General features: G+C 34.9%; 2 protein-coding genes and 1 non-coding gene across 7 annotated transcripts in view; all 3 read right to left on the bottom strand.

Annotated features, from left to right (window-relative positions):
• LOC100651026 (phosphofurin acidic cluster sorting protein 2) overlaps window positions 1–18,503 on the bottom strand; it is a 167,593-nt gene extending 149,090 nt beyond the window's left edge. For all 5 annotated transcript variants that reach the window (XM_020867398.2, XM_020867399.2, XM_020867401.2 and 2 more), the window contains exon 1: window positions 18,344–18,503. In XM_020867398.2, coding sequence (XP_020723057.1) covers window positions 18,344–18,447 — 104 coding nt within the window. In that variant the 5' untranslated portion in view covers window positions 18,448–18,503. The remainder of the gene's footprint in view (window positions 1–18,343) is intronic.
• A 403-nt stretch (window positions 18,504–18,906) lies between these two features.
• Window positions 18,907–20,628, bottom strand: LOC100651227 (protein YIF1B-A). Its single transcript, XM_012318180.3, has 4 exons — window positions 20,420–20,628; window positions 20,033–20,118; window positions 19,627–19,959; window positions 18,907–19,548 (listed from the first exon to the last, which is right to left on the bottom strand). Exons 1-4 carry the CDS (start codon window positions 20,448–20,450, stop codon window positions 19,021–19,023), a joined length of 978 nt encoding a protein of 325 aa, XP_012173570.1. The 5' UTR covers window positions 20,451–20,628; the 3' UTR covers window positions 18,907–19,020.
• A 511-nt stretch (window positions 20,629–21,139) lies between these two features.
• On the bottom strand, window positions 21,140–21,211 carry TRNAC-GCA. The gene has a single exon. It is a non-coding gene; the product is annotated as a tRNA-Cys (tRNA).
• Between the last annotated feature and the right edge of the window lie 3,325 nt (window positions 21,212–24,536).

The raw sequence follows: 24,536 nt of genomic DNA, 5'->3' as shown, positions 1-24,536 counted from the left end.
GAATATACTCGTCGTGCGAAAAGGTTGTTATAACGTACTGTTTAAATAGTAATTTAGTAATAAAATTGAGAAATGAAACAATCGTTTCGTTGAAATTTAATTCTGTGTTATGCAGCCACGCGTACTCTCTGCTTGACGAATATACTCGTCGTGCGAAAAGGTTGTTATAACGTACTGTTTAAATAGTAATTTAGTAATAAAATTGAGGAATGAAACAATCGTTTCGTTGAAACTTAATTCTGCGTTATGCAGCCACGCGTACTCTCTGCTTGACGAATATACTCGTCGTGCGAAAAGGTTGTTATAATGTATTGTTTAAATAGCAATTTAGGAATAAAATTGAGAAATGAAACAATCGTTTCGTTGAAACTTAATTCTGTGTTATGCAGCCACGCGTACTCTCTACTTGACGAATATACTCGTCGAGCGTAAAAAGTAGCTACAATTTTGTGTTTAAATTTCAATTTAGTAATAAAATTGAGAAATGAAACAATCGTTTCGTTGAAACTTAATTCTGTGTTATGCAGCCACGCGTACTCTCTACTTGACGAATATACTCGTCGTGCGAAAAGGTTGTTATAATGTATTGTTTAAATAGCAATTTAGGAATAAAATTGAGAAATGAAACAATCGTTTCGTTGAAACTTAATTCTGTGTTATGCAGCCACGCGTACTCTCTGCTTGACGAATATACTCGTCGTGCGAAAATGTTGTTATAACGTACTGTTTAAATAGCAATTTAGTAATAAAATTGAGAAATGAAACAATCGTTTCGTTGAAACTTAATTCTGCGTTATGCAGCCACGCGTACTCTCTACTTGACGAATATACTCGTCGTGCGTAAAAAGTAGCTACAATTTTCTGTTTAAATTTCAATTTAGTATTAAAATTGAGAAATGAAACAATCGTATCGTTGAAACTTAATTCTGTGTTATGCAGCCACGCGTACTCCGTACTTAACGAGTCTACTCGTCGTCGATTTGGCTACACACTTAACTGTTGATTTATGGACAAATTGCATAACTTTCGTAGTTTGTTTGATATTTTGCTATCGTAAATTATCAACGATATTTCAAATACGTTTTTTTCAATTTTCTTTCGTTATCTATTTCGTTGGCAATTAAGTGATTGCGGATTTTCTCAATAGTAATGTGATGTCTTTTTCTGTGCAAAGTCGCGTGCTTTCGAAAGGAGGAACGAAATTCAGGAAATTTCGATTGTGCGATACCTTCGCAAAATGTGATACATCGTTTCAACGTGTACAATCGACCGTAATATCCTACAATTTTGCGTCGTTGCCTCGTAAAGCAAGAAAAATGTACGTAATCCATTTCAAGTCCATTAATTCCGTGTTTCATGACATTTGCTAAATATCATCTTATCCTTTTCTCGCGTAATTCTGCGTTTATGTCAATGGGACAAATGATAAAAAAAGAAAAAAAATGAAAAAAGAATAAAATTATATTAGAGTCTACTTCAAAAGCCTTTTTCACGACCAACAACGGGAAATATTCTTCGTATAATTCGACGTTCCTTTTTGTACTAAAAATTGGCACATTTTCATTTTCAAAGTTCTCCAAATTGTATTTATAATTAAATTATATTTTTAATAAAATCATCGCAACCACTTGCCCATAGCATTTCTCTTCTGTCCAAAAATTCTTTCGAAATTTCGCTATTTAAGTTCGCATAATATGTTTCAATTAATAATTAACTTAGAACAATTAATTAACTTTTTTAGAATATAAATATATGTATAAATTAATTGCAAATGTCAATCGAGCAAATTCGAATTCATCCAGTTTATCGAATAACGTAGCCTATTCGACTGGAACAGCTGTTTCTTCAGTTTCGAATATGAACAGTCTGTTTAATGCTGCTTCATCGTTGGCGTTAAAATCGACTTTTAAGAGAATCGCCGTGGCAGCTGGTGCAGATCATCTTGCGTTTGACGAAGCTGTTGCAACGAGTATTCTTATTGGTCTATACTTTTCCATTGAATTTTCTAATTTTAATCGACTTCACAAATTTAACTAATTTACGATGAAATTAAAGTCAAAGCCAGTGAACTTATTTATTTCGTGCAACGATGACAATTACCTTGTCCATCATTCTTTTCAAGTGGCCCTAGACACGTGACAAACGCTGCACTGTTCGTTGAAACGAAGCAAATTTCGCCGGAAAAACGAAGCAAATTTTACACGTAGGCAATTAAACTTGCAGCTGCGAAGTTCGCAGCTATCGCGATCGCAGCGAGCGAAACAGCAGCAGACGATTAGAAAATATTTCACCATTTGCGTTTCCATTTCGCCGTGCGAGATCGCAACGTGTGATATTCGTTCGTAAACTGCGAGCAACGAAACGCGCGGAGAAAAAGAAAAAAAGAAGGACAGAGGCGTGTTATACTTGTGTTTCTGTGTCCCACAATATCCAATGTACTGGGTTGGCAACTAAATAATTGCGGATTTTGTCATTAGGTGGTATTGAGAAAATCCACAATCACTTAATTGCCAATCCAATAATTAATTTAGAATTTTTAATCTTGAAAAAACTCAACTACGTATGAACATATATGCGTATAAACAAATATATATTTAAATATGTATTTCTATGAAGATGGTTAAGGAAACGGAATCATAATGGCTACATAACCTCAAATATCTTTTGTACCAATTTTTTTTATTCTTCAAAACTACGCGCATCTTGGCAATACCCACGCTTTGAAATTTTTCATAAATTTCATAAATTCACCGATTTCGTTGTGGATCCACAACGACCTTCGAAATGACGCGGTTTCTTATTCGCATGGTCAGTGATCGTAATGGAAAATGGCTACTTTTAACGTGGATTTATTTCCGCGTTGTGTGTGGCGCCACGCGAAATGGCGATAGCTATGTATTTCGAATTGGCGTTGGATATCTGGTTGACTCGATATATCAAAATATTTCTATGATAACCCGTGAGTCATTCCACCACGATAAGATAAATTCCAAGAACTTGTAGCTTTGCTCGCTATAATTAGTAGCAATTACCATAACTAGATACGTATTTTGACATGGGAATGTTAATGACTCGCACTTTTTATCATTCTTATCCGTTTTTCGATTTTAAGTTACGTCGAACCAGTTGATACATCCTCGAGTCTTATGTATATGCGTGCACACATACAGTGCAGCGTCGAACACACAGCAGATTAGGCACACAGACGCGTCGCGTAGACGAAAATCTGTGTATCATATTTCAGTCTTCGAAAACTGAACTATTTATGTAGATATGCGTGTACATAACAACCTGTTGTTGACTGGCAGCTTTATTCTACATGCTACGTGTGTTATTACTGTGTTCTTGTAGTTAAATAAGTTAGAGAAAAGTGAAGTAAGTTATTAAGAAAATTACGTGCATAGGAGGGAAAAGAAGCACGTGTGACATGAATTATATTCCAAATTTATCTACGTTTCCAAAGAACTCTCTTGCCTCCAACAACCCAATATACTAATTAGGTATATATTATTTTACTTCATTTAAATTATTTAAATTAAATTAAATTAAATTAAAATATTTAACCATGTAGACATATAAGTGTAAATAACACTACTCAACATAACACTCCTTATACAACATAGAACTCATTCCAAGTAATATCAGCTTATATCTTTCTTCTAAATCATATGGCACTCGTCATATGTATACATACACAGATACGTATACAAGAGTTGGAGTAGTGATTCTACGTGAAAAAATAAGTCGAAAAAGAAGAGTAATATTTTTTCGTTTGAGGCTCCGTTTTCGAGAGAAATGAGTTTGAATAACAGTCGGGTGACCGTATACTAATCGTAAGCTTCGAGGTGCTCGACTTCTCCTTTCGCTCGCGAGATGCGCCGTACGTGCGTTTGATTCTTTAAATAGAGAAACTATGCGTATGCTTATTAAACTATGCTTAACTATGCTTTATAAAATTATAAAAATATACGGGTGTGCTATGGCGAATAAAAATGATCAAAACGATGAAAAATGTGGGAACAAAACAAAAGAATTTAATATTAGAAAGGAAGATAACATTGATGTTAAGCGAATTTATAAAACAAGATATAAAAGATACCTTGAATTTTACGAAAACATTAATTTCACGTGCACCTTTTTTGCTACTGTTTTACCGCCAACCTAAACTATTTTGCATAAAATTTCGGATAAAATTCCTAAGTTCCTCGTGTTTTTCATTTCTAAAGAAAAAAAGGTGGAAAATCCACTTGCTTCTGAAAGCGTGTTTTGCGTAAGAGCTGGGAGAAATTCTGGGGAAAAGTCGTGCGACTAGATCGCCCTGGTTCGGTCGCTACGTAATAAAGTGGTCCAGACGCTGCGCTCGTACCACGACTTCACGACTTCAACTATTGCCAGAGATAAAGAAGCCATTCATTCGGGCGGAAAAAACGAAGCAAGTAAATCGACAGGACTAATCGATAAATCGGTGACCCGAATCGATCTGATCGCATGATGGCACTCGCGGCCACGCGAACCCGGCCGACTGTGCACTGGTTTTTCGTCGCTCGCGGTTCCGATGCACACGACAGTGCTCTGCCGTTCGAAACTCGATTCTCGTTCTCGTTTTATTTTTCTTCTTCTTTCTTCTGTTCTTTTTCCTTTCGTCTACCAACGACTTCGCTTCGTACTATGACTAGCGGTCAGATCTCGGATTTCCACGCGTTTGTGGGGAAATTCGAGAGTGCAAAAACGCACATAATGCGTGTGACGATGAAAAAATATAGAAACATGTAAATTCTATAGAATTCAAATTACCCGCCAACCGATAGTTTCACTTCTGCTTTGTTCCATCGACATTTTGCTTTGTTTTACTATTTTGCTGAATAGATTAGATCACGAGACTTCATATACCTCGTTTTATTATCCAATTTATCAAATCTGACGTGCTGTATTTTATTTACGAAATATAATTTCGCGGACATTCCACATTTTCGTTTTTCAAGTCTCACACGTTCCTCTAAAAATCGGGGAACGAAAAGCAAAAAATAAAAGGAAAGGCGAGAAATACACCGAATAACGTGTCATCTAAAGAAGAATATTTTGCACACTCGTCTCACAGCTTTATCTTTAGTGTACCTTCTACTTGCAACTGTTTATTTTCAATTTTCCTTAATCTTCTATCGCACAGCGCCCACTGTGCAATTATGTGCTCCTTTTGATTGAAAGAAAACACAAATACCACTATCCTCGTTACAACGTTAAATACAAAGATTATCTGTCCAGGTATTGGGAAGCATAAATAACAGCGTGGTAATGAAAAGTAACAAGAATGAGATACGCGAGAATTATACATATATATGTGTGTGTATGTACATGATATACTCAATAAGTAAATAGTAAAAATCAATAATTTTCCATTTAGCTATCGCTTGATGGAGATTCATTCTGCACACTAAACGCTAAATGTAACCAGCAGTTTTCCTGCAGTCTTTTACAAATTTTGGAAATTAGTCAATGGTCGATCATCAATTAGTTTGTTGCAGATGTCTATAATAAACACGATTGTATCTATAATTACATTTTTATCGCAATCAGGCTCACTAACTACGTATTTCGACTAACTAACTTACACGAGAATTAGACGTATGTATTTGTGTATATGTATATGGTACTTTTACTAACTAAATAGTAAAAATCAATAATTTTCCATTTAGCTGTCGCTTGATGGAGATTCATTCTGCACGCTAAACGCTAAATGTAACCAGCAGTTTTCCTGCAGTCTTTTACAAATTTTGGAAATTAGTCAATGGTCGATCATCAATTAGCTTGTTGCAGATATCTATAATAAACACGATTGTATCTATAATTACATTTTTATCGCAATCAGGCTCACTAACTACGTATTTCGACTAACTAACTTACACGAGAATTGGACGTATGTATGTGTGTATATGTATATGGTACTTTTACTAACTAAATAGTAAAAATCAATAATTTTCCATTTAGCTATCGCTTGATGGAGATTCATTCTGCACACTAATCGCTAAATGTAACCAGCAGTTTTCCTGCAGTCTTTTACAAATATTGGAAATTAGTCAATGGTCGATCATCAATTAGCTTGTTGCAGATATCTATAATAAACACGATTGTATCTATAATTACATTTTTATCGCAATCAGGCTCACTAACTACGTATTTCGACTAACTAACTTACACGAGAATTAGACGTATGTATGTGTGTATATGTATATGGTACTTTTACTAACTAAATAGTAAAAATCAATAATTTTCCATTTAGCTGTCGCTTGATAGAGATTCATCCTACACGCTAAACGCTAACAAGGCAAGTTTCCCAGATGAGTAATTGCTTCTAAAAAAAACTAGTCTATTTTTGCTCATAACGTATACCATACGCAAACGCAGTGCGAACTTCGGGCGGAACAGATGAAAGGAAAAAAGTGTTTAATAGTTGGAATCGAGATCCAAAATTTCTCTCTGTCCGAGTTATGGCGAGTTTGCGCATATGTAGGAACGTTGGAAAAAAGGAACAAAAATTACGAGATGATGTCGATATCGATTCTCGAAGCTGCTTATGGCTAACCGCTTTTCCAGTCGATATCAAATTTTCCGACCGAATGCCATTCATTTCGGTTATTACCCGGTAGATACGTTGCAACTTCCAACAATTATACTTCGTCAAACTGATTAGTCATCTAAGAAAATTTCCCTCCCCCCAAGTATAGCCAGCAGTCTACTCAGAATAATATTTTATACTCAGTAAATAATATTTTATGATCTATTATTATTTATTGATCTATTATCATAGAAAATAACAACAATAAATACAATCGTATCCATAATTACATTTTTATTTTCCTTGCACTCAAGCTGACTAATTAAATATTCCCAGTCTAACTTGCACAAGAATTGCACTGTATACGCGCGTATGTACACATATGGTGTGTCTAACAAATAAATTGTAAAAACCAATAATTCTCTGTTATGCTATCTCCGCGTGGAAATTTACCTCTCGCACTAAACGCTAAATACAACCAGAACTTTCATTGCGAATCTTCCACGCATTCCGCGCTTGGAAAATTTCCCGTAGATGCATGAAAATTCTGTCTGATCATACGCGACGAGACTCGTCTGAACAATTTCACAATGGAAATGCAATTTGTGGGAAATGCGTAACTAAGTAGCTAACCATTGCAGTACTTTTCAACTGTATCGTAATATTAATTTTCCTTAATTTTCAATCGTATTTACACGTTAGCTTTGTAAAAAGAGACCCAGTCATGCGGCTGATCTGTGCGCGCTGCGCACAGTTTCTACGCGATTACGAAAATCGTCGCGTAAATTCGTCCTACGAAACCGGATAGCACTTCGACGTTGCCAGCGATACTTCCGCGTTTGCCATCGAATTGGCGAGGCAAACGCTCGTGATCCACGCGAAGAAGGAACTCACGACGCAAGTATTGACGTCAACTTTCGACTGCGACGAGCAGAAACAATGGAGGAAACACGAAACGAGGCTGCTCGTTGGTCGCATCGATGACGAATCGATTCGGCTGCCACACCAGCGATCGAACCGAGCCGTTGCTCAGCGAAAAAGTTACGCGAGAAACAGAAGGCGGGAAACGGAACGTGAAGTGAAATTTTGCGGACGATTTGCATAACGGATAGGCGATCTCCATGAGCAAATGCGAGGTATTGGCAGCAGCGACGATAACGAAACACAGCGTTGCGGATAGTCGTAAATTCGAGCAAATTTTATGCGTCATTTCTTCGATATTGCTCGAGAAACGACTGGTCGTGGCTGGGCACGTTAACCGATCAACTGCGATCGATGTGTGTACACGTCGATGCAGAACTTTACTTTGTTGCGGTCGACGTGTATACTCGTCGTGTAAAATAGATAATTACCATTTACTAGAAGAAGTCAAAATTTTAGTAAAAAGTAATATAAATGATATTTGGTGGTATTTTCTTTTTATGCTTCCAGTAAAACTGTGTATTTTATTTAAAAAACAAATGTTTGACTATTTGGTTATTAATTTTGATTATTTGATTATTAATTTTTTATCGAATGAAAATGTGATGCTCCCTCGTTTTGCTTTACTTTCTTCGTAAAATTTACGATAGGAGCATTTAACCTGCGGTCGACGTATATACTCGTTGTTGTTTGATTTTACCTCGTGAGGAATTTTTTAAACAAAACCTACCTCGCAGTTAACAGGTTAAGCGAAATTGTTTCTCGAAAATAAGCGCGAGTTGAACGTTATGGGATGTGAAATATCGCGAATGATCGTTTTTAATAACAACGGGGAGACGACTTTTTCCTGTTGATGGTCCTGTACGACGAGTATACTCGTCAAACACAGAGTAATTGTCGAGTAATCAAACACAGTCGTAATTGTAACGGGACGACTGTTTTATTTTTTAGTTTTATTATTATTTATTTATAAATAGTACGAAATAGTACTATTTCTTCATGACGAGTATACTCGTCAGGAACAGCTAGCTGATTAAATACTGTTACGAGACTCGACTATATCACGACTATACTGATCAAGTATACACGTGCATGAAAATTACAAGATATTTAAACGATACTTAACATGTACAATAATGTAACAGTGTGTATATATAGAAAACCAAAAAATTGAAACAGTCAATTATTATTACCCATTATTATAAATTAGCACAGCCAATTATTATCCATTGCACTGATGAACTTCAATATTCACTGAGACCGCATTTAACTCTTCTTATACTCTTTAAATGGCTGTTCATGCTGTACGATAATTTTTACTAAATATATGCTCGCGATAAATAACTTGTAACTTGCATATATATATATTTGTATGTAAATGATATAGAAATGTGTGTGCATACATATAATCTAGAAATATGTGTATATATATATAATTTAGAAATCTGTATATATATATATATAATCTACAAATCTGTGTGTGTGTGTGTGTGTGTGTGTGTGTGTGTGTGTGTGTGTGTGTGTGTGTGTGTGTGTGTGTTAAGATAAATATCTTGTCAACTTCCATATATATATGTAGATGACATAGAAACGTGTGTGTGTGTTAAAATAAATATCTTGTCAACTTCCATATATATATGTAGATGACATAGAAACGTGTGTGTGTATATATATATATAAACTAGAAACTTGTGTGTGTGTTAAGATAAATATCTTGTCAACTTCCATATATCTAGAATACACAAACACATGCCCACAGACATTTCTAGATTGCTTTCAGACATAGCCACGACAGTCGTGTCTCGTTACAGAGCCGATGAAATTTCGAAATATGACTCATACAACTACGGACTTAAAAGTTTTCTGCGGCGTGTGTTTGAACACGGAGGGTTGAGAAGGCAATTAGCGCAAGCGAACGTCCCCCAAAAATTGGCCAAGTCGTTCGGAAACTAATCTATCGTTAGACTTCTCAGTTGAAAAATCAATTAAGTCCCTAAGCTACATCAATCAAGTTCACTTAAATTCACGCAGTACGTCGACTACACTGCAGTTAAGTCCATTTGTACATCATCTTACGATACAATCTTTTTCCTGTGCAATAAATCTTTTACGATAAAATCATTTCTTTCCTTGTTTTTTCATCCTCGCCGCTAGCATCGTCAGTTTTTTACAACCATTTCGAAGAAGCCTTATTTACCTCGGTTTCAACGATAACGTAGCTGCACCGATCGGCTTGTGAACCGGCCGTGTACCCACGACTACACACACTACGCTCGCGAAATGTTCGCTGTCGTTGCGGATATTTCGCATTGGCCTGTGGCATCCTCCATGCGTATCCCCCATCGTCGAGTGGCGATTTGCGATTAGTACACTCGTCCGGTCTGGGTAAACGTAACGGAGGCGAGGTCGCGATGTATTCAATACGATTGCTGCGTGCTCGGAATCGACCAGCGTGTGCCGGTCTGCCGTGCAGCGAGAACCGCAAAAGAGGTGGAAAAAGTTCCCAGGCGATGAGAAAACGCGACCACTTTGTCATGTAAATGAAGGAACGCTGCGAACCAAGGGTGAAGTGGTATCTTAACCCTCTTACCATGCTCCTCGTCATTTATTCCGATCGCGTAATAATGATTTTCTACCTGTTTGTTGATGCTAGTAAAAGATTTATTCGCATATCGTGCACGTAGATATTTCGCTAGACGAAATAATCGTCGTACGATGTGAACCAGTGACCCGTTCTTTGACAAACCGAGACGAGCCAGAGCGTCAACTTCTAAAGAAAAGATCTCCTCTAGCCATGCTGCGACTCGATGGTTCAATGACTCAACTACCATGGTGACCGCGGTTATCTCTCCCTTAACGCCTTAACGACCGTACGCTCTGACGAGCATAAAGAAACCTGAGCTGCCAAAAGCAGAAAGTTGCAATTTTTAAGCAATTCTACCGACATAAAAGTTCATATTGAAAAGTTTGCTGGACGCGCGTTCGCTCGAACTTCTGGGATAAGTATCATGGGGTATTTTGCGATCTTTTACCAGAAGACTGTTTGCGAATATTTTAGAACAAATGGTTGTCACTAAGAAAGGAATTCCAGGCAACAAAAATACTGTATGGGTACTGAAAAAAAAGGGAGGAGCATGATACAGTATATTTGTAAATATTGCTCGATACTTCTCTATCGAAGGAACCGTTTTCAAGGATATTGCGTTGAAACACAAGAATATTTTTAAATGTGTTCATTGGTTTCTAATAAAATACTGTAATTGTTAAACGTTATATTCTCTTTGGTGTTTTTTTTTTAATTGCTGAAAAAATATATGTTTGTCAGGTGCGTTAAGAAACGTTGAAAACGGAGAATTAGAAAAATAACGTTCCATCGGACAATCTGTTTATCGAAAGATTATGTGCTTAGCAAATAATTATTTTGTAAACTTGTAAACAGTTCTCCACTTTTACTGAAAAGCTTGTTTCATTTGCGTTTCGCTTCTCAGACACACGTATACACCCAAGCGCTGACGTGTTTACACACTTCGCATAAACATCTGACGAATTTAGTTTCCTTTGTGATTTTATGATCTTGTTGTCTCGCGATCTTCGTGTCGCCCTTGGACAATATCAGCAATATTTACTCGCAAACGATACAGCCAATTGCTTTGTATTATACGAGAAGCTTTCAACTCTACTCGATTTTAGATTCTTTAAAATAAAATATAAAATAGCAACGAATAAAAGATAGTAGTGGACACAGACAAAATAGCGTGAATAGTCAGATATACGTGAAAGCAGTTAATTAAACTTTCAATCGATTAGACGATTAATTAAACCTAAAGGCACTCACAATGTTACGCTATCAAACGTTTTCTATGATTTTATTGCACGATTTACCAACACTGATAGACCTTTCCGTATCATCCGGATTACGTAATCTCGGATAATCGAGATTCTGCTGTATTGATAAAGTTATTACAAGGACGAGTAAACGAAAATATCGGCTAAAATCATTTGGACGTTTTCATTGCTCTGTCCTTGTGAATATTAATCTGAAATTAAATTGGTAATTTAACGAAAGGTAAAAGGTATAGAAATATATTCAAGGAATACTCTACGAGAAATAGACACATTAAATAGATTAATAGATAAAGAACAGACGGGAGACAACATTTTTTTGATGATCTTATCGTCTTGATAAACTTTCGTATCACTTCGTTTACGTATCTTTATATTATTTGTTAATACATATTATAATAAACATATTATTAATACTGTTATATATAGACATATACTATTAAACATATTAAACATATTAATAATATTAAACATATATTAATACCATTATATATGTATATATATTAACAATATATTTAGTACTAGATTTTATAATAGCAATTAAATATTGTAATAGTATTAATAATATATTTATTATATACTATTATATATGTCTATATATAATAGTACATATATATACTATAATAAATAAATCATTAATACTATTATATATAGACATATACAGACATATATAATAGTATGTAATAAATATATTATTAATATATATAGACACATATAATAGTATTAATATATAATTCATATTTTTAATACGTTTTATGTATGCTATATGCGTTTTAAATATGTTTAATATATTTAATAGTATATGTCTATGTATAATAGTATTAGAATATTTATCATAATAAATATATGTACTATTATATACATTATATATGTCTTCATACCTTTATATTATTTGTTAATAAATATTATAATAAATACATTATTAATGCTATTATATATGCATATATGGATTTCAACCCCGTGGTATTAAACTTCAATGGTATCTATTCTTCAATTAATATTTTTTCTCAGTCCAGTCATTTAATTTAGAATTTGTTGTACTTTATCTAGGTCATATTACTTTTTAATTTACTGCACGTTAGCATGTAATTTTATAAATTTAATTTCTACGTATATTTAATAAATAACAAATAATAAATAATACTGGGTTACTTTTTCTTCCCCTAACTAAGTTGATAAATAAATAAATGAATTGCTATTATATATACATATATGGATTTCAACCCCGTGGTATTAAACATCAATGGTGTCTATTCTTCAATTAATATTTTTTCTCAGTCCAGTCATTTAATTTAGAATTTGTTGTACTTTATCTAGTTCATATTACTTTGTAATTTACTGCACGTTAGCATGTCATTTTATAAATTTAATTTCTCTGTATATTTAATAAATAACAAATAATAAATAATACTGGGTTACTTTTTCTTCGCCTAACTAAGTAGATAAATAAATAAATGAAGATTGCTTAATTAATATTGTGCAAAAGTGGCATCGAAATCATAGGACAACATAATAAATCCATAAAAGAAACTGAAGCAAGATATTCGTATAAAATCAGTAATAAATGTCCGGCTACTTACAGACGAGAGCGTACACGTACAAAATAACAGAAATCCGACTCCGGTAGAGTCGAATGATAAAAAATAAAAGGTTGATTCAGATATCACTTATCGTCCTGTCGGACTGAAAAATATATTCCGCACGTACTTTACGATTTTTTACTATTTATATCTAACGTTATTCTCCTGTTTGTACAGTTGTAACGATAACTAAATCGTAATAGCTATGTAGTGTAATACGTGGAACACACGAAACGCAGTTGACTATCCCTCGTAGACAATTCTCGTGCCAGAGGACTAGCAACAATCTAGGACTAATTAGAATTCAGATGAAACGGCCGATTCTAACGACGACGGTCAACTACAAAAGACCATACTGCTCGTGAGCCTTTTCAGATTTCCATTAGAATTGTAAATATTTTGCAAAGAACCTGTCGCCGGCGAGCAGCGCGTGAAAGCTGCGATCCGTGAATAATTCAAAGTAAAAAGCGTGGTAGGATCGATCTCGATCACTTTGGTCGTTTGCACAGTTCAGCGGGACGTTAGACGCGCGATTCTGCAAATTTTTCATGCAAAATACCAGCTGCACTATTCGACGCGTTTCACAGTGCAACGATCCTAAGGCGACGTTGGGTAATCGAACGAAACGAGAACTCAACGTCTCAGACTACTCTAACCTTGACGAAGGTCTCTCTTCCTCGAACTTACCAGGATAATATGAGTTTCTGGATTACGATGTTTGCCAGACTGAAGTATATATAATACGGTACGTAGCAAAGGAACACACGATAGATATATTTTTCCTGACTTTCGTATTTCTTGATATACTTTCGCTGACTGATTCTAGGGTACTTAAAGTTACGTACTCGAAGCTAGGTACTTGGCGATTGAATAAGAGGATTTCCATACACCTCGCGTAATTGCAAACGACAGCAACCTATGGTATTCGAAGATATAGGTCTATCGAAGATAACCGTGGCCAGTTGAGGTATTTTTATGGAAGACAGTTACATTTGAACACTCCATGCAACCCAATGAAAATATTCGTATTCTTGTATTTTCAACGATACGATGGGAGAATGTTTCTCTGCTGCTTGCCACAAGTGGCACCAATGTTCTGGCAAATTGAAAGCGAAACGAGGAAGGTAGCTGCGTCGATCGAATTCCATGTTTATCAATGATAAATATCTGGCGCTATGAACCTCTATATAATCTTTACACACAACACATATCGCAATCGTTCCAAGATCTCAATGTTGGATAGACACACCTGAACCCACTGGACTCAGACGTTTTCGTAGGGGCGATTTTAATCCACCTTCGATTAGCTTCTTTATTTACGCTAATTAATGTCAACTGTTGTTCTTATCAGACAAATTACTTTAACTTGAGCGCTCGTAACACGCAGCTTCTACCCAATTACAATTAGCGTTTTCTTATTCACACCAATTAATATCAACCATTACTTTTATTAATGTCGACTAACCATATACGATCGACCGAGATAAGATCACAGCGGCAAGCTAGATCAACAGGCTAACTGTTCCCGACGAGTATACTCGTCGTGAAGAAATGGCAATATTATTTCGTGCTGCGACGAGTATACTCGTCGTGAAGAAATGGAAATATTATTTCGTGTTGCGACGAGTATACTCGTAGTGAAGAAATGGCAATATTATTTCATGGTACGGCGAATATAATCGTCGTAAGGAAAAGACAATATTAAGTGCTATGACGAGTTTATTCGTCGTATAGAAATTATTATGTCAGATGCTACAAAGAGTATACTCTTTGTAACAAGAGATATCATGATTTCTTCACGACGAGTATACTCGTCGTGAAGAAATGGCAATATTATTTCATGGTACGGCGAGTATAATCGTCGTAAGGAAAAGACAATATTAAGTGCTATGACGAGTTTATTCGTCGTATAGAAATTATTATGTCAGATGCTACAAAGAGTATACTCTTTGTAACAAGAGATATCATGATTTCTTCACGACGAGTATACTCGTCGTGAAGAAATGGCAATATTATTTCATGGTACGGCGAGTATAATCGTCGTAAGGAAAAGACAATATTAAGTGCTATGACGAGTTTATTCGTCGTATAGAAATTATTATGTCAAATGCTACAAAGAGTATACTCTTTGTAACAAGAGATATCATGATTTCTTCACGACGAGTATACTCATCGTGGGTAGAAAGTAGTTGCAATCTGCCGTTTTAAATTGCAATTTCAGCGGAAACCAAAATACATTGGTAAACTTTCAGACGTTTCGAACATTTCGAAATAAACCGAAGGAATAGAAAGATACAAAGAGCTCTGGGATGAACTTCACGCATTTGCTATTATTTCAGCGTCCAAATACCCGTGCGTGATCATCAGGACGAGTAATATTTTAACATGACGCGAATGATGTTCTGAAAATTTCGAAACAATCCCCAAAAGATATTTAACCTGTGTCGTTTGTTAATTAAAAATTATTGACCAATGCTCAACTCTTTTGTCCGCATTTGCGCTTGGAAATGACAACGGTGCGCAAGACGTTTCCCAGGGCAAATGTATGTTTCATCGTTTCATTTAGCTCGTTCAAATGGCGAGCACCCGCGTCTCTTGGAAACCAACAGGTGGACCACGTTCATTACGAATATCCGATTTATCATAGAGACGGGGCGGGCAATACTTTATACAAGTTGCAAAACGTTGAGGAAACTCGGTGTATCGGCAATTTATTCGACCGAGGATACTAATTGTAGTCTATGACCTCGAGTAATTCGCAACTGGTATTAATTAGAACGACGAAGGTCTGTACGTAGCTTAAAACCCGTTATTCGCGGTAATTGGAGAATCGTCTACATCGAACATGTTAATCGATATCTTGAAAGTTTCTTGTTTGCGTTATCATGTGTAAACTAAATGTACCAAGCGGCACATTAAGTATAGCCAAGCACGGCAGCGAATTACGGTTCAACGTTATATAATGATAGAATATTGATTAATTCGAATTATTTCTTATGTGTACATTGCATAATATGGCAAGGAACGATTTGATTTACTAACGTAGAAAGACGTAATACAATGAAATAAATAATGTGATTAACGATAATGAAATAAACGATGTAATAACAATGATGATATATTGAAACGTAAGTAACGATAAACAACGTAGTAATAGGAAGATTACGCAAATTTTAATTATACCGTATCCTAATTTGTGGAAGAACTTATGACCTTTCTCGGGATTATGTATCGTTTATGATGGAAGATTATGGATTTTATTTTTAATAAATTTCAAGACCGTACGAGAGCATTTATTATTATTATTATTATCGTCGCGTCGATTTATGCGAAAAAAAAAACTCGACGCAACTACGCGGATATAAATTACGTTTTAGCGAATTGCGTTACGGGCACGACAAAGCGATTCATACGCAATAAGAACACCTTTATCGGAAAGGACTGGCAATAAGATCCGGAACAGCCGGATGTCACGTAGTAAAATTACTAAGTTATTGGATATTGGATATCTTCGATCGATTACAACCGACGTCCAAAATATCGCGCAAAACAAAAACCACCTTGAACATATCGCATAACCTTCGAGAAGAATTTTGTCCAGAAACAAAAGAAACGAAAAAAAAAAAAAAAATATGTTTGTAAACGACCGGAAGGTTTAATTTAACCTTTAATACAACAGAATAATCAGTTGTCGATTCTTCGCAGGAATTTTATAAATTTATTATCATCATATAGATAATTATTCATAGTATGTACAAATTTTTATATATTTTTTGATGATGGGATTTTAATCATTTTTTTCGAAAGTGTATAGATAGTGGTACGTAGACTTCTCGATTTCTTTGATACAAATTTTACGCTATAAAAGATGATAATTCCAATGCTAAATATGTATCTGCTAACGTATAAATTTGCAGATATATCTATTAATTTTTTAATACGTAAATACATGCGAGTAATCGAATACTAAATGAATACTTGTATATTAATCTTTGATACATGAGTAGGCGATTAATTTAATGCTCTAACACTCGATGTATAATATATATCCTATATCGTATTTTAACAAGTTATTAACATTATAATGTTAATGTTAAATGTACTTAACATTACCAGTCCTATTTTTAGCGAATTCTCTCTGTTTCTCTTACAGAAGAATACGAAATAAAGAACTAAGTGATATGCATATACGTATATATACGCATATCACATTTTCTTTATTTCGTGATTCTACCGTATTTTATATATATATATATATATATAGTAAAATTGAGAGAATACAGGTAAAAATTAAATATCAAACGTAAATCTAACCCAAACTTCAATTATCTAACAATTAAGGATTAAATTCCTTAAATTCGAACAAAATGTAATAATGTGTATTAATAATAAACGGTTATTCAGTTCGAATCATGGCCCCTGTCTATTTCGTTTCAAACAGAGAGAAACATGGTGAACTATTCATAAAAATGCGTAACAGAAATAATTCGTGATTAACGTACTTACGGATTACTCGTATATTATATCCTGCATGAAGGCTTCTGTTTACTTTCGGATATTCATCGGTGCATAAAAACGCGTAACGAAGAAAGAAAATGATTCAATGGGACATTATATCACGAAACGGAGGCTAAGATCGAATTAACGCGCCCGTGAAAACGGACAACCATGACATTCGAACACGATATCCCATTGCACGAAAGCGTGAACTTTGGCGGAACATATTCTAACCTAATGAGCGTACACGCACAATCAACACACAACTGTTTGTTTGACTTGTTTATTCGCACGCGACTAAGCATCTACCATTCGACCTACAACATAGCAACAATTCTTTCCCGGTAGCCAATGTCGGTAGACTCGTACACAAAACTTTGAACTTTCCTTTCGTTCCTCTCTCTCTCTTTCTCTCTTTCTCTCTCACTCTCCCGCTCTCTCTTTCTCTCTGCATCGAATCTCTTGCATTTACTCGTCGAGTATAAACCGTCGAATATAAACAAATGGAGAAAGAAAAAAGAAAGGAAAATCGCCGGTATTGGAACGATATCGATCGACTATCGGCGAGATAAAACCACTGTGAATATCGGGATCGAGATTATGATGCACACGTTTGGTCATCTGTCACGTCCGATTGACAGCTAGCATCCTACAATAGGCAGAGCGCGCCACGCAGTCCCAACCTGACACGCATCCCGAATAACCTATCTGGCGTATGTTATAAAAGAAACACGTTAATCCGATGGAAGGTCAAAACAGTACGCGAACACTGGTGCCCTTGAGGCAGGGGTGCGAACAGAAAAATGCGAATGATCATGGAAAAAAGGGCGTGTGAATACCGTGAATGTCCGTCGAGTGTCTGGCGTCCACCAGTGACAACGGAGTAACAATGCGAATATCGCGTGTAACACAGAAGCTGTATAAGAATCTACGATTGATTATCGATTACCTGGGTATACAGTTCGGTGCAGTACAATCTACTTCCCAGGAGGCAAACAGCTTCATGGGAACGGGCCGGGTGGCCGGGGCTGTCGTCTTCGTACGCTCCGCCATTTTTGGCCCGTCGGCCCACAGAAACACTCACTACGCCTTCAGTTCACCGCGGCTCGCGGCTGACTGACTGACTAATCACGCTTGTGGCGCCATATATACGACCGTTTCGTGAATCGACGAAGAATTACGGAAAAGTACGAAGACACCTTCCGGAGAATAACCGAAGTAACAACGCAAATTATATCAATGTGTGTATGCATGTACATACCTGCTATGGTATGGACACGCTCGCGAAGCAATCGTACGGTCGGTAATATTTCTCAGATACATTTCGAAATTCATGATGTTTAATTAATAAATATTATATGAATATTATGAATATTATGTTATAAAAAATAGTAAGAAATTTTGAAATAATTGCCGATTATCATAATTTTTTTATTTATAACTTCATTTATACAAAAAGTATTTAACAAAGGATATAATAAATAGCAGGTACATTTAATAAATAATAAGTAATTTTTGGAAGAAATTTTTATTATAAAAATGCACATATGATGTGAATAATCAAATAAATATACACATTTCGTTTTTATTTAAACGTATTTCAATTTCTTTCCATATTATTACTGATTAAACCAAATGATAAGATAACCACCACATTAGCACAGGTTGAATACCTGCTACAAATAGTATAAAATAGAGTCTCCTCTTATTTCCAGAAGCTGTGTATGGGCTGTTTTGTGGAATGACTCTTAGCTTTAGTGACCGTATAAGGAAAAACCCTAAAGACGCACTGAAGTACAATAAAACTATGTAATAACCAAATTTTCGAAATAATAAGGAGACCAAAAGAGCTGTATTCATACCGACATATTTATAACCGCAGTAAGCTAACAAATCTAATGTTGAAAGACTTGTCTCAAGATTCATCACATAGAGGCTTACAATATGCACAACTAGTTCTATGACTCCCCAAGCAAGAGCAGTACTAGCCAAAATACTTAACTGTTCTGGGGTGAAACGTTCCTGAGTTCCTGAAACTAATACAGCTGAAACTATGTATGTTAAAAACGCCATTGTTGGAATATACATGTCTGGTGCATTTGTTTCATAACGTGGTTGTAATGGAGCATCTTGTTCGTACTTCACAGACCAGTCCTGTTGAAAATATTAACCATTTACTTTCGTTTATTTGAAGATAATTAAGCTCTAATTACTAGATTCAAGAATACTAACTTTATGAGTAAATGGAAAAAATAACAAAGCTAGCTTCGAAGCAACATAATTTGTGTCAACAGCAAAATAATATTTTAAAGCTGAAACTGGCACATATTTTTCAAATTGCTGTTTTCCAGATCCAACCAAAACATTTCCATATTGTACAGCCATGTTTGTAACTACTGGCTGTGTCAATAATTGCGTCGCAAATTGTGAGGTTGCATATTCATCACCACGATTTTCAGGAGGTACATAATGTTGCATCGGCGTCATATTAAATCCATATGGTGGGGGCTGTTGTTCTGGCATATTGTAACCATACTCTGGTACTACACCATTATCCATAGGAATCTGTTAGACCAAACAAGAATAAAGTTCTCATATTCTACAATAACTTATAATAAGTACATTTATTAATCTTTACCTGCTGATTATACATGTATGGACTCTGAGGCATCGATGCTGATGCAGAAATACCAGCAGATGGATCAAGTAATCTTTTTGGCTTCCCTATTAAAAATTTCTCATTTAAATAACATTACACAAAATATTATTATAATAAAATATAACTATCTCAATATAAAGATTAAAACTTTATTAAATAAGAGAGGCTTAGAAATCCTAACCTCTATATAACGTTTCGTAATATTATATTATATTGTACCCATATTCTTTAATAAATGTAAAATATATTAATAAATAAATACATTATTTTTATTAAAATAAACTCATTACACTATCAAATCTAAGCCACGAATAGTAATGGATTCAATAGATAAAATGACATATATTCACAGATCAACAAACTTACCTCGCCGCGGACTTGAATGATTATAATTCATGATTTTCGAATTGAATTCCTTGAACTGTTTCTTAAAAGCACCAAATACTAATCAAAATTATATTACTTGCGGGTTCAGACCCGATTATTTTCACAAAGAAACTTGAAAACAATGCATGCTACACGTCGCCATAGTACGTCATACGTTGCGCTACGTTGAGAAGTTACAATTATTCCCACTCCCAATCTCAGTATATTGTAATTCTGTCATATTGTAACAGATGTCCTTAAATTACTCTAGTTAACATAATTATTGATTACTAGTGACTTCTGCAACTTAAATATTTATTGAATAATTCTTCCAATAAAATTTCTTGTACAAACTGCTCATTTTCAAATGTCCAATCATTTGCTGATTAAGTCTAATATCACAAGAGGGAATGTAGAAAATTATTTTATATATTTTTAAAGAGATGTACATATATGAAATAAGTACGTAAATATATGATTTAAAATATGTATTACAATATTCTCGTAAGTAATTAACAATACATGCAGGTCTTATTATATTACATAGGATGATAATATGCTTTTGTAGTCCATACATATTATAGTATTACAGGTTAAAATGTTAAACTATCCTCTTATACATTGTAAAATACAGATATAATATCTATATTATAATATATTATACCAATAAATATGAATTTTAAAAAGTTGAGTTTGAAATGGAGCAAAAATAATCAGATCAGGGGGCACCCGGGTTTGAACCGGGGACCTCTCGATCTGCAGTCGAATGCTCTACCACTGAGCTATACCCCCTGTTGTATTAAGTATCTTCTAATAGCAAAATTTATACTAATATTATATACATATATTTTATTTGCTTACAAAATTATTCATTGCCTAACATTAATAAACATATTATTCAATTATTAATTCAACATTTGTTAATTGAAGTTTAAAATCTCGCTGTTATTTTTTTAGTAAAAGATACAAATCACTTATTAATAGGACATTTATTATTAAAAGTTTCTTTATACACTAAAATATAATAAAAATAACGAATTACGATGATATATAATAGGAAGATATTTATATCAAAATAAAATATAAAGTATAAAAGAGACGTATTTACACATATACCGTTTCATTCACACATATTTTTCTCATTACTCCACTTAATCCTTTTCTATGGAAGATTAATTACGATGATGAATATCAATGAATGACAACGTAGAATTAATTAGTATCGTATATACGTTGTTAATTTATGTTTCTACTGTTATTGAATATAGAAAATTGAGAACGTAAATTAATTGAGGAAAATAAGGTAAATATAGTAGACCTAAGTAATAAGTGCAAAGATTCAATTCCAGTCACAGAGATATATAAATGTTTCTGCCTCTGTTGATACGTTACTGAGACGGTGGTAACTAGGCAACCTTTACATTAACTAGCCGCGGTATCAAAGGGATGTCAGTGCGCGTCCCACCCTCGTGTGGTGCGCTTCAGAGTTCTTGAAACGTATAAACCTCGTGGACGATGCGTCAATCAGTGGCAAATACGTTTTTCAAGATTACACCTCGCAATGGGAAATAGTCAAATGCTGGGAGCGCAATTTTTCAGAAAGTAAGTTCTAAACAAAACAACATTGTCCCATATTATTTACTCTTTCGGCACTCTCTATCGAATTCAAACGTTATCACTGACAATGAAACGCACGTGTAATCCTCGGACACGGTGGCACACGTTCGGAGTAAAACACGTTATTTTAATAGTACGATAAATATACATTTGTATATATACTTTCAGGCACGTTATCATTTTTTAAATTACATGTTAAAACTTTATAGACGAAAACTTTATAGAAGAAATAAAATTAATGGAATTTGTGAGCAACGAGACGACTGTTGTTACACCGACAGACAATGTATATGTGTATCGCACAGCAAGCAGTTATAGATGGCCACATATCTACATACTTACGCAGTCATACATTTCACATCTACATTTTTCATAACATAACACTGTAAAACTATGTATATAATATTTATATAAAATGAAGATTTATATAAGCCTATGTTAAAAAGTTAATATGAAAATATTTATTAATCCCTATCGTTACAATCTTGATATGCCGCCACGTTTAAATTATGCGACGTAATTTTTAATTTTCCCGCATTAACAATTATAATATGCAATCTGTCAGCTTCGTCAATTATATTTTCCTTCAAACTAGCGTCCTGTTTGTCACGCGTTAAAAAAAATTTCTCGCACATTTTCCACGACAAACCATTCTACGTGTTATTCACAGACGAGATTCGGATAACATATTTATCAATGAAGTACGCTTACGATAGGGAGCTTATCTGAAGAGGAGCTACTCGATTTACTTCAAACACGCTAATACTACCAACTCACATTCACTTTCATTAATTTTCTCAAATAAGCACGCAACGAATCGAAGGATAAGTCTGAACCGCGCTTCGTTCTTTCTTTCCGATCGTATTTTTCTAACGTTAATAAACAACATCTCGAGTTTGAGCAAAAGTCTTTTCAGTAAAATTATTTTTCTGTTTGTCGAGGCGAGAGCAACATAGAAACTAGAAACTATGAGTTCGAGTTAAAAATTTCTCTTACCTCGATCATGCGCTTGCCGCTTACTTCAGATCGATTCTCATGATTGTTCGTACGACTGTGATCGTTTCCGTGTTCTGTTGCTGATCGACGATCGCCAACGATCAGTTTGGTCACCAATAAACGCGATTAATCAAACGTTCTCACGACGTTACTGCGCAGCGCACGTAAACTCACGTGAAACCGGAGATGTTATCATTAAATATTAACGACGCGCCATCACGAAGGAACGAAGGCCTCCGCGAATTATTAACGGAACAATAACGATCGACGTGCGGCACGGTGAATCAACGAAATAACGATTTTCAGTCATCGCCGCGTTACGGCAACACGTGCACGTGGGTTCGTCGTACGTGTGTATAGATATCACTAAACGTTCGCCACTTCGTTACACAGCACCACGCTGATTCAGTTCTCCAGCAGAAACGCTCTTGGAATTTAGAATGCACTTTTCTTGCTGGCGCTCACTATATTCATAACGTTGTGGAGATGTCGTGTTACTTGCCGCTTTTACTTTCTTTCTTGCAAGGTGTTGCATTACTTGTTAGACCCAGTTGCTTTCCTTTCGTCGATACGCGTGACGAATCGACTTCTCTCCACCACGAATTTTCTGAATTCTCTCGCGATCCAATTGACACTACTAGCGGAATTTCACAAGTCACACGTTTGCAAATTTGCCGATACTGACACATCCTTTTCTATGATCTTGAATCTTTGCGATTTCGTTTGGGACACGTACAATTCTCGATTGGATACGAATGACCAATCAGCAGGATAATTGTTAAAATAATTAGGCATAGTTTATATGGTGATAAATAACGAGTAGGATGAAAGTAAACATAAGAATAGAATTTGTAGGGAATTATGTATGAAACGGGAAGACCCTCGAAGCCGAAAGGCGAGAGGCAATAAACACGATACAATCAGCAGCAGATCTTTTATCGTGCGAAGATATGTAAAGAATAGAAAATAAAATGTGTTATTTATTTACAAGGTTAATTTTCTCAAAAATCCCATCGTTACGATGTAATTAAAGGTTAGGTTAAAGAGGTATTAATATTCTATAGGCTGACGTGACCATGTTAATTTGAAAAATATACGAAGAGCTTTCTTCCACAAACGACTATTCAATGAATTTAAATGGAAATACTTTCTTCGCTCTTATGTGTTTGATAGTACTTTCTTCTTAGTTTGAAATCGATTTTTATCGCGATTCGCCGATCGTCTAGAGTCTAAAGACACAAGAAGGCAATACTTTGACGTTTGATAATTATTATTATAAAGACGTAATTGATAATTATTCAAGTATTTAAATATTATTAAATGAAATAAAATATTTCAAATTCTTACGATCGGCATGCTGTTGAACGTATTAGGTTTTCCAAAACCTAACCTGTTTCTCCCGTTTCGTTTTATAAGGAAATAATAGACGCACAATCTTTTTGTTTTATATTAGTTTATTGAATTATACACGAAGATAATAATAGAAATAGAACGAAATGAATCA

This window comes from Bombus terrestris, chromosome 17 (assembly GCF_910591885.1).
Source record: "Bombus terrestris chromosome 17, iyBomTerr1.2, whole genome shotgun sequence".
Taxonomy (NCBI): Eukaryota; Metazoa; Arthropoda; class Insecta; order Hymenoptera; family Apidae; genus Bombus; species Bombus terrestris.
Note: the sequence above shows the minus strand (reverse complement) of the source record. Positions and strands in the feature narration are given on the sequence as shown.